Source organism: Mirounga angustirostris, unplaced genomic scaffold (assembly GCF_029215605.1).
Source record: "Mirounga angustirostris isolate CCGP_5_RB_7025 unplaced genomic scaffold, mMirAng1.0.hap1 SCAF_4, whole genome shotgun sequence".
Lineage (NCBI taxonomy): Eukaryota > Metazoa > Chordata > Mammalia > Carnivora > Phocidae > Mirounga > Mirounga angustirostris.
Genome location: NW_026991712.1, coordinates 113,896,826 through 113,911,106, shown reverse-complemented (window position 1 = coordinate 113,911,106; position 14,281 = coordinate 113,896,826). Strand labels below are relative to the sequence as shown.

At 37.0% G+C, this 14,281-nt stretch overlaps 2 protein-coding genes across 2 annotated transcripts in view; one reads left to right on the top strand and one right to left on the bottom strand.

Moving 5' to 3' along the window:
- BRDT (bromodomain testis associated) overlaps nucleotides 1–14,281 on the top strand; it is a 68,193-nt gene that overhangs the window by 37,887 nt on the left and 16,025 nt on the right. Inside the window, exon 16 of the mRNA XM_045895391.1 lies at nucleotides 5,671–5,771. Coding sequence (XP_045751347.1) covers nucleotides 5,671–5,771 — 101 coding nt within the window. The remainder of the gene's footprint in view (nucleotides 1–5,670; nucleotides 5,772–14,281) is intronic.
- LOC123858510 (protein S100-A11-like) lies at nucleotides 3,808–4,111 on the bottom strand. Its single transcript, XM_045895543.1, is given in 2 exon segments — nucleotides 3,808–4,018; nucleotides 4,020–4,111. Coding segments are annotated over 2 exon segments (303 nt in total).

Below are 14,281 nucleotides of genomic sequence, written 5' to 3'. Positions count from 1 at the left end.
AAAACATCTTCCAAATCTGGCTAAATTTTTATATTGTTAGATTCATTTGACTAAATATCCTGTCTGTTAGTCTTGTCAGAAGTCTGTCTCATCCTGATTCTCCTGCTGGTGCATGGCACAAAGGATAATTCTCTGATACTGATGAGCCCAGCCTAGGGGTACCTGAACCTTGCGATACTATTCAGGTCTAGCCTAGAGGCAGGTGTGAATATTCCTTACCCATTTCTCCTTCCCTCTAGGCTGCTCACTGGTTTGTATTTGGCCTTCCAATGGCAGGGGTTTCTCCAAAGCAGAAGAAATTTCTAAATTGTTTTACTACAGCACAGATTAGGAAGAACAGAGAAGTTTTGGGCCTCCTTTATTGCTTCCGGTGATAGCTCCCTATTATTCTGTGTTTGAGTATTTCATACTGTATTTAACTCAAGTCTTAGCTCTTCCCAAAGCAACACTGGAGGGCATCCCAAGAATAAAAATAAAGATCCAAAGTATGAAATATTTACATCTGTCCTTTTGTGGAAAAAGGTTTTCAAATTATGCAGGAGCATAACTGAAGATCTAGTAATTCTAGGTCATGAATTACCTTGACTACAAGTGTTCCATTTAGGTCTTTAATTTTGTATACAAGTAGCTTCAAAGAGGAGCATAACAAAATCAGATTTTATGTTAGGAAGTGATTACTGCTTAACTGTAAAGGGGGCAGATTAAGATGAAGATGCTCTGGTACAGTTGGGACCAAGTAAGGAAGCTGAGTGCTGTAGTCTAGGAAAGAAATCATAAGGACCATAACTAAGGCAGTAAGTATGGAAAGGATGTGGCTAAATTAGAAAAATATTTTTGTGGTGCATTTGTTAGGCTTTGTTAGAATGAATGTCTCATCAAGGTATCATCCAATAGTTGGACTGCCATTAAGAGGCAGTGCTCACTTTGGACATGTGTGAGGTACTGGAGTATCTAATTGGAAATAGACAACAATAGAAAACTATAAATAGGTTTCTAGAACTGAGAGGGTATAATGAGAACTATAATTTAGGAATTACCAGTATATAGAAGCTACTTGAAACAGAGAATGAATGAAAACACCCAGGAAAATGTATACAGCAGGAAGAGAAAGGTCAAGGACAAAATTCTAGGAAGCAAAATCCTCAGTAAAAATAGAAAAAATTAAGTTAAAAGATGATGTCATCAAATCACAAGGGTATACAAGTACCACAAGAGTATATATTGCAATGCATTAAAGTAAGATGAGGAGTGAGGAGAGAGGATTAAAATTGGCAGTATGAGATTTTTTGCTTTTGCAAAAGGTTTTTAGTGGCCACTGTGATTGGGCTAGATGCCAGATTTTTGTAAGTTGAGAAGTAATGGAATCTGAATGTAAAACCAGTTTTTCAAGAAGTTTATTGGTGAAGAAGATAGCTGTGGCTTTAACAGGAAGATAGTTTTCTTGAGGGGGGCTGGTGGGGGTTTTTTGGTAAGAGGGGGAGACATTATTTCATTATGTTGGAGTTTTTGAATCAGAGAGATATGGACATTTTTAAAGGTTGCTCAGAAAGAGCCAGAGTTGAGAAAGGTGTTATTTTCATTATAGTAAATTCATAGAAGATTGGTAGGGATAGCCCTGAAGAACTAGACAGTAGAAAACAAAGAATGCAGTCAAGATGGTCTTTTGTTCCTATTTTAAAAAAACATCCTATCTGTGAAAAGTCAGGCTTCAATATCTAAGTCTTCGGTTGCGGTAAGTTTATTGTATTAAATTTTGGTTTATATGTGATTGTGAGTAAAAGGAATTTGTGTGAATATTGTATAAAAAGAATGCTTGGATGATGCCAGAGTGGCTATTCTATTGCACTTACCAAATTTTCCAGAACCAAGTGGTTTGCGTTTGCCAACTGTAGGTGGCACTGTGCCCAAGGGAGACTGCAAATGTGTGTAAACTAACATGTATATAGAAGTTTACTTTTCTGGAGTTTAATCTTGATGGAAATAAACGTTTAGTTAAATCTTTCAAACAATGAAAGATTTTTTCACTTACGTTTCTTAATACAAAAACGTTTGACAAAATGTTAGTACATAAAAGCTTTAAGAAATTGAATTGAGTGTTAACAGTTTTTTCAAAACTATTGCCATCATCTCCGCATGAACTGGAAAATGCCTAATTTTTTCCTTAAAATAAGTTGAAGTTTTAAGTTACAAAGGATTACTAGCCTTATCCTTATAACTTAGCCATTTCCCAAATTCATTTCCCAGATTATAAATCTTCCCTCAGTTATATTAAGGATTTTTAAAAAACAAATGCTTATGCTATCATATGATTGTGAATTAACATGGCAAATGAAAAGATAAATCAAAGAGTTTGCCATCTAGTAGGAGAAATAAACAACTGGTATACAAAATAAAAATAATGTTCCCTAAAAGAATTAAATCAAAATTTAAAGAGGTGAGGAAGGCAAAATTACCTGATCTCTTTGGCAGATGTGTATTTTACAGATTAAGTATCATTTGAGCTGGATATTGGAGGAAGAAGTAAGACTTATCTATGTATATCTAGGACTGAAAGGCATTTTGGATGGAGGAAACAACATGCATGAAGGTATTTAGGCAATCACTAATTGGATGTGATTAAAGCTTTGGTTGGATAAATAGGAATATGGGGGAATGAATTTGGAAAGGTAGACCAGGTTCAGACCATAAAGAACCTTGATATCTATAGACTTTGGACTTAATGATGATGGTATAGTCACTGGGGAGCCAGTGAAGGTTTTTTTTGAGCAAAGGGTATGCTTCAAGGTAATTAATCTGCCAATATTATACAGGCCAGTTGGAAGAATGGGCCGTAAGGACCGGAGAAAGAAGAGACCAACTGGGCTTTTCCAGTAGTAGGGAAAAAAAATGAAGTAATGGAAAAAAAGAAAAGCGAAAGGTTAAAAAAAATGACAAGGGTAGAATGAGAGGGTCTGCAAAAGATGAATATATGCTAGATTTTAATAACAAAGGATTATAAGCTTCAGTGGCTCAGAGAATATGGGCTAGATACTAGTGCAGGTCGAAAAACAGAAGTCTGAGGAAAGAAGTTTTGTAGTGTTTTGCGGTACCAGAGGGTCATCCCCATAAAAATGTTTTCAGAGAGCTGGACCCTTGACATACTTAAGCTTCTGTGACACTCTTTTCTTCACCATCCCATCTCTTTGAATGTTCCTTACAGATATCTCTGTATCTGCCTGTCTTTAAATGCTGAAAATAATCTAAGTTGCATCCTTAAGCCTTTCTCTTTTTACTTTATGGTATTCTAGCCATGTTCCAAAGCCTAGGTTTACTAAGCTAGTAGTGATCCCCTCAACTTTATAGCAGTAGGCTTGTAGGCTTGGAACAGCCTTCCCATTTACCCAGGTCTGCCATACATTGATTATTTTCTACTTATTATAAAGGTTGGATCTGTACATTCTGCCTGAGTGATCTTGGTGTCTGTGACTCCTAGTCTCATTTTTACAAATCAAGCATCCAGGCCCCATGCATATTCATACAACTCTACTGAACATCTTTTCTTAAACATCACATAGGCATGTCAAACACAGCATGCCAAAACTGAATTTCCCTATTTTAATCCCCACATTTTAATCTTTCCTCTTTAATTCTCTTTTGCTTTAGAAAACACTGTTGCTTTATTAACTACCAGCAGGACTGGCCTGCATGTGGCAGTGGACACTGGGCTTGGTATGTGTAGGATGTGAGGAGGAGATGATGACTGGGAGGCTGCTTTGAAGGAAAGGGGTTGTCTTGGAGGCCAGGCTCAAGAGCCCCTCAGATTCACTTCTAGGAATGGGTAGACCTTGTAAAGGAGTCATGGCAAGCTGTGGCCATGCCACCAGTAAGATTAAGAAATTCCTGGAAATCTAGCTGGCCATCAGAGTTGAGGTCCAGTTTTTCCATCATGCAGTGAAGGATGCCAGGGTCCTTCTGGTTCTCTGTGAGGGCAGCCAGTTCTGTGTTCATGAAGATTAGGAACTCTGTCTTGGAGAATGCAGTTATTACCCTCCTATCCAGCACACTTCTGGAAAACAGTAATCAGAAAGTCGATGCACTGCTCAGTCTCAGTAGGGCTGGACATTTTTGTCATGTCTGCATGGAGCAGGCATGGAGGCTGTGACCGGGTGACGGCCATGCTATTCCTCTTTAACTCTTGATAATAGCACTGCACCACTTAGCTCAGCAAACAGAGTCATTTAGAATTTACTTCTCTTGACATACATACTGTTTCTACTTCTTAGATAATATCTGGCCTGAAGCACAAAAGGGATGTAGTTCTTTTTTTTTTTAAGATTTTTATTTATTTATTCATGAGAGACAGAGAGAGAGACAGAGGCAGAGGGAGAAGCAGGCTCCCCGTGGAGCAGGGAGCCCGATGCGGGACTCGATCCCAGGACCTTGGGATCATGACCTGAGCCGAAGGCAGACGCTTAACCGACTGAGCCACCCAGGCGTCCCAAAAGGGATGTAGTTCTAAACTTAAAGCTTAACTCCCTATTTTTCCATTCCTTGTTGAACTGAGAAAACATAAGTACATTGGGCTATGTAGGGACATACAAATTTAATCTTTGTTCTTTCATTCATGCCTCCATTATAGCTTTTCTCTCGCCCTTCTACGCTCACTCCCATCCCTTAATGTTCCTCTCTTCTTCAAGCTTCAACTTCAACTAGTAGGATTTGACCAGAGAATCAGTCAAGGGATTGATGGGTAGTAGAAGTTTAAATCTAAGTTCCTACAATATGTAAGTGGCTAGATTTCTGTGAGCTTGAATCAGTTAATAAAGATAGCAGCTTAGTTTTCATTTGTCTCCTCTGTCCTTTTGCTACTTGTTAGGGCCTGTAGAAAAGAATTAGAATTGAAAGAGAAATGAGCCAAGTAAGTTCATGTATCAGGATGTTCATGGTTGTGTATGACAGAAAAGTCAGTTCAAGATGGCTTGAACGGTATAAGTTATTTTGTTAGCATATACAATCACTAGTCCAAAGGTAGGTCAGTCATTTAGGCATGGTTTGACCAAGGCTTAAGCTCTTTTTCTGTAGTTATCTTTACCAATAATAAATGAAATATTGGTATGAAAGTTTAACAGCTAATAGGATTGCATAGTTTGTTCTTTTCACCCCCGAGTCAAGCCAACCTTTTACATTTTATGCTCTTTTCTCCTCACTAGCTATTGTAGATATTTAATGTCTTAGTTCTTCCATTCTTTGTATTTTGTTTTCAGTTTCACCAAAAAGTATCTTTCCCTAAGAGCCCTGCATTGGCTTAGGCCTGCTCTTTCCTAAATGACTCACTGGTGTTGGGGTAGCCTAATGAAAACCCATCTCTGGAGCTGAGGTCAGTTTGCACAGTAGAGGACTGCTATACCATGGGGACAGATGAAACAGATTTTGGTGGGTGAACCACAGTGTGAACTATCCTTAATGTAGACAAAACAAGAGGACATAAATTTCAAGTGAAAAATGTTTATTTTACAGTATAACAGTTCTTCAACTAAGAATATTCCAAAGTTAAAACAACATAAAAAAATTAATCATTTTGTTTTCATAGTTTCTGACCTGGGGGTGGGGGCAGGATGGGAGAAAAGGTCAAATTATGGACAAACAATATGAATATATTGATTATACTGTTCTAAAAATGTGTGCATCTAGGTGATTCTGAACAACATTTGAACGGCCTAACTGTGACGCATCAGTCTGGTGATAATGACACAGTGGTGTTAGAATCTGAATGTCAAGTACCTGTGCAGAAGGTAAGAGTGATGTTATTTTTTCCTCACAGATCTTGAAGGGATTTAAAATTGAATATGGAGGTGGCACAAGGGGTATTTTAAGGCTTAACCTAAATGAGATTTTGGATCTCTAAGCCTATTTAATAAAGAAATATTTTTTTTGGCCTATTTAAAAAAAAAATGTTACTTGTGAGCAACATCTTCCCTCTCCCTTCTACCATCAGTTCCCATGCTTATGTTTAATTGTAAGTTCTGTAATGCTGGTATGTGCCAGCTATCCTGATTTTAAAGCATGTCATAAAGCTGTCTTCTAGAATTTGTTATGGGGGATTTCCTAATGGAGTCTTTTGTGCACTTACTCTCAAACTACACATTGATCATTCTTTCAACAAATATTATAGATGTTTGGGATGCACTAGATATATCAGGCATTCTTCTAGGCATTTGAGTCATTCTCAGAAACTTACTGTGAAGGAGATGTTTATATATCCTTCCCTTTTCTCTCCCTCCCTTCCTCTCTTCCATCTTCCCTCTCTTCCTTCCTTCCTTTCTTTTTTCCTTGGAAGTACTTCAGAGGACAACTTTTACTATTCCAAAGTGTTTGGGCACACTTAGGAATATGTACCATTTTCACCATAAGGAGCATACTGATTTGGTCCTTGTGTTTTCTTAGAATTTTTAATTTTCTTAGATAATGTACTAATAATTATTGTCATCAAAAATTATGTTGGGGCGCCTGGGTGGCTCAGTTGGTTAAGCTTCGGCTCAGGTCAAGATCCTGGAGTCCCGGGATCGAGTCCCGCATCGGGCTCCCTGCTCAGCAGGGTGTCTGCTTCTCCCTCTGACCCTCTTCCCTCTCGTGCTCTCTGTCTCTCCTTCTCTCTCTCAAATAAATAAATAAGATCTTAAAAAAAAAAAAAATTATGTTGAATTTGGGTATTTTGTTATTCATAAGAATCATATTAAAAAGTGCCTTTTCTGGGGCACCTGGGTGGCTCAGTCGGTTAAGCATCTGCCTAGGACTCAGGTCATGATCCCAGCATCCTGGGATTAAGTCCCGCGTCGGGCTCCCTGCTCAGCGGGGAGTCTGCTTCTCCCTCTGCCTCTGTTCCCCCACTTGTGCTCTTGTGTGCACTTTTCTCTGTTTCTCTTTCAAATAAATAAAATCTTTTTAAAAAGTGTTTTTTTCTGATATCCAACATTAATTTTTTATTTTACCGGTTTTTGCTTTAATAACAAAAGTGTTGCCCATCTCCTTTACGATGGAAAGAATAGTGCCACAGAATTTCTTAAATATTTGGCTTTAACTATAATCTTTGTTTCTAACTTATCAAGACTCTTTGTAATTTTGACTGACCCAAAATAAAGTTTGAAAAGAATAAGAAAATTTCCAAAAGGGTAAAATAAGCAGCAAAACATCTAGTATATGTCATACTGTTGCAGTTTGTGCCATAGGTAAAAGTGACATGTCTACTTTGTTTATTTCTAATGCCTAGCATGTAGCAGAAACTAAAATGTTGAAATGAAAGCTTAAGAAGGAGTAGGACTGTGTGGCTTGTTCTCTTCACAACAGTTTCCATTCTTAATATTTCCCACCATTGCTCCCTCACTAGCAGCAGTGTTACCTCCTATTGAGAAGAGAGGTTATGGAATATCAGTGCTAGAAGAGATTTTTGAGTATTAGTCTATGTGCATAAACTAGAGCTCAGGTGGTTCAAGTATCTTGCCCAAATAAGAGCTGGGACTAAAACAAAAAATTTGAACAAACATTCAACGCCTTGTCTTTTTACTAAGAAACCCTGGCTTTGCCATTCTTCTCTTCAGCCTCAGGAAAAGATCTCTCTTATTACCAAAACAAACTCATCTCTGTTCTTAGTTCTCTTGTATTCAGCAGATTTATTGTGGAGGTCTCCTGCCATCTCTGTGGTCTCTGTTATTCCTTTTTGTCTTAATTTCCCACTACCCATTTACATCTTAAACCAGGGTTTCTCTGGTTTAGCACTATTAACATTTTGGGCTTGGATAAGTCTGTGTCAGGGGTAGGGCTGCGCATTGTAAACTGCTGAACAGGACCCTTAACCTCTCCCCCACTGGATGCTAGTAGCACCCTTTCTCCCACCCCCATGTGACAACCAAAAGCATCTAGGTATGTCTTCCCTGGGCCTAGGGGAATCACCCCCAGGGGAGAACCAGTGCCTCAGTTGTGCCTAGCATCTAGCTTCTCCTCTATCTCTGTTGTTGGCCCTGTCAGAGGAACCAATGACCGCTAAAATGGTTGCATCCTTCCCAAAGTCTTGATGGGGGAGAAACCAGGATGTTCTACTACTTCTTTATCTGACTGAACATTTACTATGGTGATTTCAGTTTTGGTCTCTCTGCAAATGACTCAAATATGTATGTCTAGTCCTGGCCTCCTATAATTCTTAAATATTTTTGATGACTTCTCCGTGTCCTGCAGCCAAGGAGTTGCTATGTTCTTTGAGTTTTACTTCCAATATGTCTTCTTCTCTATTTCCACCTCATAAACCAGTACTTACTGCCTTTAATCTGAGCTCTTTTTAACATTTAACTGGTCCGACTTGAGACCCTCCTATTCTTTTTTTTTTTTTTTTTTTTTTAAGATTTTATTTATTTTGGGCTCCTGGGTGGCTCAGTTGGTTAAGCGACTGCCTTCGGCTCAGGTCATGATCCTGGAGTCCCGGGATCGAGTCCCACATTGGGCTCCCTGCTCAGCAGGGAGTCTGCTTCTCCTTCTGACCCTCCCCCTTCTCATGCTCTCTCTCTATCTCATTCTCTCTCTCAAATAAATAAATAAAATCTTTAAAAAAAAAAAAGATTTTATTTATTTTTTCACAGAGATAGACACAGTGAGAGAGGGAACACAAGCAGGGGGTGTGGGAGAGGGAGAAGCAGGCTTCCCGTGGAGAAGGGAGCCCAGTGTGGGGCTCAGTCCGAGGACCCTGGGATCATGACCTGAGCAGAAGGCAGACGCTTAATGACTGAGCCACCCAGGCACCCCGAGACCCTCCTTATTCTGATCCATTCCACTTTAAGCATTCTTATGTTCCTCTTGATGTGTTCCTCTGATGATTTTACTCATCTGTATGAAACCGCCACTGGTTTCTAAATTTGACTACAGAATGAACATTAAACACCTTTATATTATATGACCCCAAACTAGCTTTTCAGTCTTAACTAGATGCCTTGTAACTAATTGCAACTGAACTATTCATTTCTCCCCAGATACACTAGTAATACCTTTAATTATATTCATTCTTCAATGAGGAATACTTGCCATTCTCATCTCCACCTTTCTAGTCTTCTTATTCTTTGTGATACCTGAAAAACTGTCCTATACTCCAAACCCACATATGAAGTTTACTATCTTAGAATCTGCCAAAATTTCACTGCAATTAAGTAGAAATTTTAGGCACAAAGCTAGTGACCAGTTTTCATCCTTCCTTTATTCCCCATTTAATATACTGTCAGGTATTACCATGGTTGTTTCAGACCTCTATCTGAAGATGAGATGCTTTAAATGGCTGAGTAGTCATATGAATTCTGCAACTGGTATTTAGCCTATTCCATGAGTAAGAACAAAATAGGTTTTATTGGTAATATATTAGCTGACCACTAGGTGATGTCTGACTCCTTTTAATACTTCGGGACAGAAGTTAAAGACCCATGAGTGTATCTAGTCATAAATTTTCTTATGCTTTATCTGGGACCCTTGACAAATTTTTCCCTAATATTTCATGGAAATATATGAAAAGAGCAATTAAGCATACTTATTAAGGAGAAAATTATCAAAAAAAAATTTCAACAGAGGATGTTTAGGTATTGTATAATCCTCTTCTTTCCTTACACAGATAGGCAGGTTAACTTTTTTTTTAATTGAGATATAATTAACATACAACATGTTAGTTTTCAGATGTACAACATAATGATTCAGTATCTATATATAATGATTCAATATTTGTATTGTGAAATGATCACCACGATAAGTCTAGTGCCAAACAGTTACAAATTGTCTTTCTTGCAATGCAGACTTTTAAGGTCTATTCTGTTAGCAACTTTCAAATATAATTCAGTATTATTAACTATAGTCACCATGCTATACATTACCCCTGCGGGACTTATTTATTTTATAACTGAAGTTTGTACCTTTTGACGCACTTCACCCAATTTCCCCACTCCTCACCACCCTCCTCTGGCAGCCACGAATCTGTTCTGAGTTTGGTTTCGTTTGTTTGTTTAGATTCCACATATAAGTGGAAATCACACGTTATTTATCTTTCTGTTTGATTTATTTCACTTAGCATAATGCCTTCAAAGTCAACCCATGTTGTTACAAGTGGCAAGATTTCCTTCTTTTTTATGCTATTTTTAATTTAACTTTTTGAGGAACTTCCATACTGTTTTCAGTAGTAGACATACCAGTTTATACTCCCATCAATAGTATGCAAGGATTCCCTTTTCTCTACGTCCTTACCAACACTTGTTATCTCTTGTCTTCTTGATGATAGCCATTCTGACAGGTGTGAGGTGATACCTCATTGTGGTTTGTATTTTTCTGGTGACTAGTGATGTTGAGCACCTTTTCATGGACCTGTTGTCCATTTGTATATTTTCTTTGGAAAAATGTTCAGATCCTCTGCCTATTTTTTAAACAGATTGGTTTTGTTTGTTTGTTTGTTTGTTTGTTTAGCTATTGAGTTGTATGAGTTCTTTATGCAAGATTGTATTTTGGATATTAACCTATTATCAGATACATGATTTGCAAATATTTTCTCCAGGAGGCGACCTTTATGTTGTTTTCCTTTGTTATACAGAAGCATGTGGCTGTCCAGTTTTCCCAACACCATTTTTTGAAGAGACTGTCCTTTGCCCATTCTATACTCCTCACTCCTTTGTTGTACATTAATGGACCAAATTTGTGTGATTTTATTTCTGGGCTCTATTCTGTTCTAGTGAACTATGTATCTATTTTTAGATCAATACCATACTATTGTTATTACTGTACTCTACTGAACTTAATAGTTCTAACAGGGTTTTATTATTGTTGTTGAGCCTGCCTATAAGGTTCTATATATACTATCATGTAATCTGTAAATACTCACAGTTTTACTTCTTTCTGATTTGAGTCCTTTTTATTTATTTTTCCTGCCAAATTGCTCTTATTAGGACTTAAAATACTGTTTTGAATAGAATTGGCAAGAGTGGGCATCCTTATTTTGTTCGTGATCTTAGAGGAAAAGCTTTCATCTTTTCACTGTTGAGTATGTTATTAGCTGTGAGTCTTGTCATATATAGCTTTTATTATGTGAGATACCTTACCTCTATGCCCACTTTACTGGGAGTTTTTATCATATAAAAACAGCTGTTGAGGCACCTGGGCGGCACAGTTGGTTAAGCGTCTGACTCTTGGGTTTGGCTCAGGTTGTGATCTCAGGGTCATGGGATCAAGCCCTACATTGGGCTCTGTGCTTGGCACGGAGTCTGCTTGGTTTCTCTCTCCCTCTGCCCTTCCCCCCTCTTTCAAATAAATAAATTTTGTCACATGCATTTTCTGTATCAATTGAGATAATTATATGATTCTTATTCTTCATTTTATTAATGTGGTATATTGTATTGATTGGTGGGTGTTGAACCATCCTTGCATCCCTGGAGTAAATCCTATTTGATTGTAGTGTATGATCCCTTTAATGTATTGTTGAATTGGGTTTGCTAATGTTTTATTGAGGACTTTTATGTCTATGTTCATCAGGGATATTGGCCTATAATTTTCTTGTGTCCTTACCTGGTTTTGGTATCAGGGTAATGCTGGCTATAAAATGGATTTGGAAGAGTTCCTGTCCTCTTTTTGGGGAGAGTTTGAGAAGGATTGATAGTCTTTAAATGTGAAGCCATCTGTTCTTGGATTTTTGGTGTTTTGGAGGCTTTTGATTACTGACTTAGTGTCCTCACTAGTAATCAGTCTGTTCAGATTTTCTGTTTCATCATCATTCAGTCTTGGGAGATTGTATGTTTCTAGGAATTGATCCATTTCTTCCAGGTTCATTTCATTGACATATAATGGTTCATATTAGTTTCTTATCTTTGTATTTCTGTGGTATCAGTTGTAATATCTCTTTCATTGATGATTCTACTTATTTGAATCCTCTTTCTCTTGGTGAGTCTAGCTAAAGGTTTGTCTATTTTTTTTTTTATCTTTTCAAAAAATCAGCTTTTAGTTTCATTGATCTTTTCTGTTGTCTAAGATAACTATTTCTGCCCTGATCTTTGTTATTTTCTTCCTTCTACTAACTTTGGGCTTTGTTCTTCTTTTTCTAGTTCCTTGAGGTATAAAGTTAGGTTATGTGAGATCTTTCTTGTTTCATGATGTATGCATTTATCACTGTAAAGTTCCCTCTTGAACTGCTTTTGCTATATCTCATATATTTTGGTATGTAGTATTTCCATTTTCATTTGTCTCAAGATACTTAGTTTTTTTATTTCTTCCTTGAGCCATTGGTTGTTCAGTAGTAGCATGTTGTTTAATGTCCATATTTGTGAATTTTCCAGTTTTAATCTTGTAATTGATTTCTAGTTTCATATTATTGTGGTCAGGAATAATGCTTGATATAATTTCAGATCTCTTACATTTATTCAGACTTGTTTTATGGTATAACACATGATCTGTACTGGAGAATGTGGCAGTTTAACTCTTAGAAGGACCTTCTAGACTTTGCATTGTCCAATGTCCAATATGGTAGCCACTAACCACATATGGTTATGGAGCCCTTGAAATGCGGCTTGTGCAACTGAGGAACTGAGTTTTAAACCTTATTTTTAAATCAACTTTCAAAACTGATACTCAGTTGAGTTACTGGAAAACTTAAGTATGTTTGGAATAATAGCTTGATTGTGCATATCTACTTTTTCAACTTACATTTTATGAAATGTGATTGTAAATCAATTGTTTCTAATCAATTTAGCTTTCAAATTGAGATGTGCTATAAATATAAAATAAACACCAATTTGGAAGATTTATAAAAAATATAAAATTATCTTCAAACTTTACACTTAGTGCATATTGAAATAATAATGCTTCGGGTATATTTGGGCAAATACATAAAATGTTACACTTTTTTTTAACTTTTTAATGTACTGGCAGATTTTTTTTTTTTTTACTTTTAATTCCAGTATAGTTAACATACATGTTGCTATTAGTTTCAGGTGTACAATGTAGTGATTCAACAATTCACATTATTCGGTGTTCATCATGATGAGTGTACTCTTAATCTCCCTCAGGTATTTTACCCATCCCCCCATCCACCTCCCTTCTAGTAATCATCTGCTTATTCTCAATAGTTGAGTCTGTTTTTATGGTTTGTCTCTTTTTTTCTTTGTTTTGTTTCTTAAATTCCACATATGAGTGATTTCACATATGATATATATATATAATGGATATATATAACATATCTATAATGGAATATTATATATAATATATATATCACCTCTTCATCCATTTATCAGTGGACATTTGGGTTGCTTTCACTACTTGGCTATTGTAAATAATGCTGCAGTAAAAATAGGGGTACATTCATCTTTTGGAATCGGTGTTTCATACTCTTTGGGCAAATACCCAGTAATGGAATTGCTGGAATGTAGAGTAGTTCTGTTTTTTATTTTTTCGAGGACCCTTCATACTGTTTTACACAGTGGCTGTACCAGTTTGCATCTCTGCCAAAAATAGTACACAAGGATCCCTTTTTCTCTATTCCTCACCAGCATTTGTTGTTTCTGGTGTTTTTGATTTTAGCACTTCTGACAGATATGAGGTGATATCTCATTGTGGTTTTGATTTGCATGTTACTGATGATGAGTGCTGTTGAGGATCTTTTCATGTGTCTGTTGGCCATCTGGATGTCTTCTTTGGAGAAATGTCTGTTCATATCTTCTGTCCCTTTTAGGGGTTTTTTGGATTTGAGTTGTGTAAGTTCTTTATATATTTTGGATACTGACCCTTTACTGGATATGTCATTTTCAAATATCTTCTATTCAGTAGGTTGTCTTTTGGTTTTGTTGACTGTTTCCTTTACTCTGCAGAAGCTTTTTATTTTTTGTATAGTTCCAATAGTTTATTTTTGCTTTAGTTTCCCTTGCCTCAGGAGACATCTCTAGAAAAATGTTTCTGCGGCTGATGTTAGAGAAATCACTGCCTATGCTCTTGCCAAGGATTTTTATGGTTTCAGGTTTCACATTTAGGTCTTTAATCCATTTTGGGAGTTTATTTTTTGTGTATAGTGTAAGAAAGTGGTCCAGTTCTCCCAACACCATTTGTTGAAGAGACTGTCTTTCTCCCATTGCATGTTCTTGCCTCCTTTGTCAAAGATTAATCATTGGTTTATTTCTGGGCTCTATATTCTGTTCTGTTGATCATTGTGTCTGTTTTTGTGCCAGCACCATACTGTTTTAATTGCTGTAGCTTAATAGTATATCTTGAAACCTGGGATTGTGATACTCTCAGTTTCGTTCTTCTTGTCCAA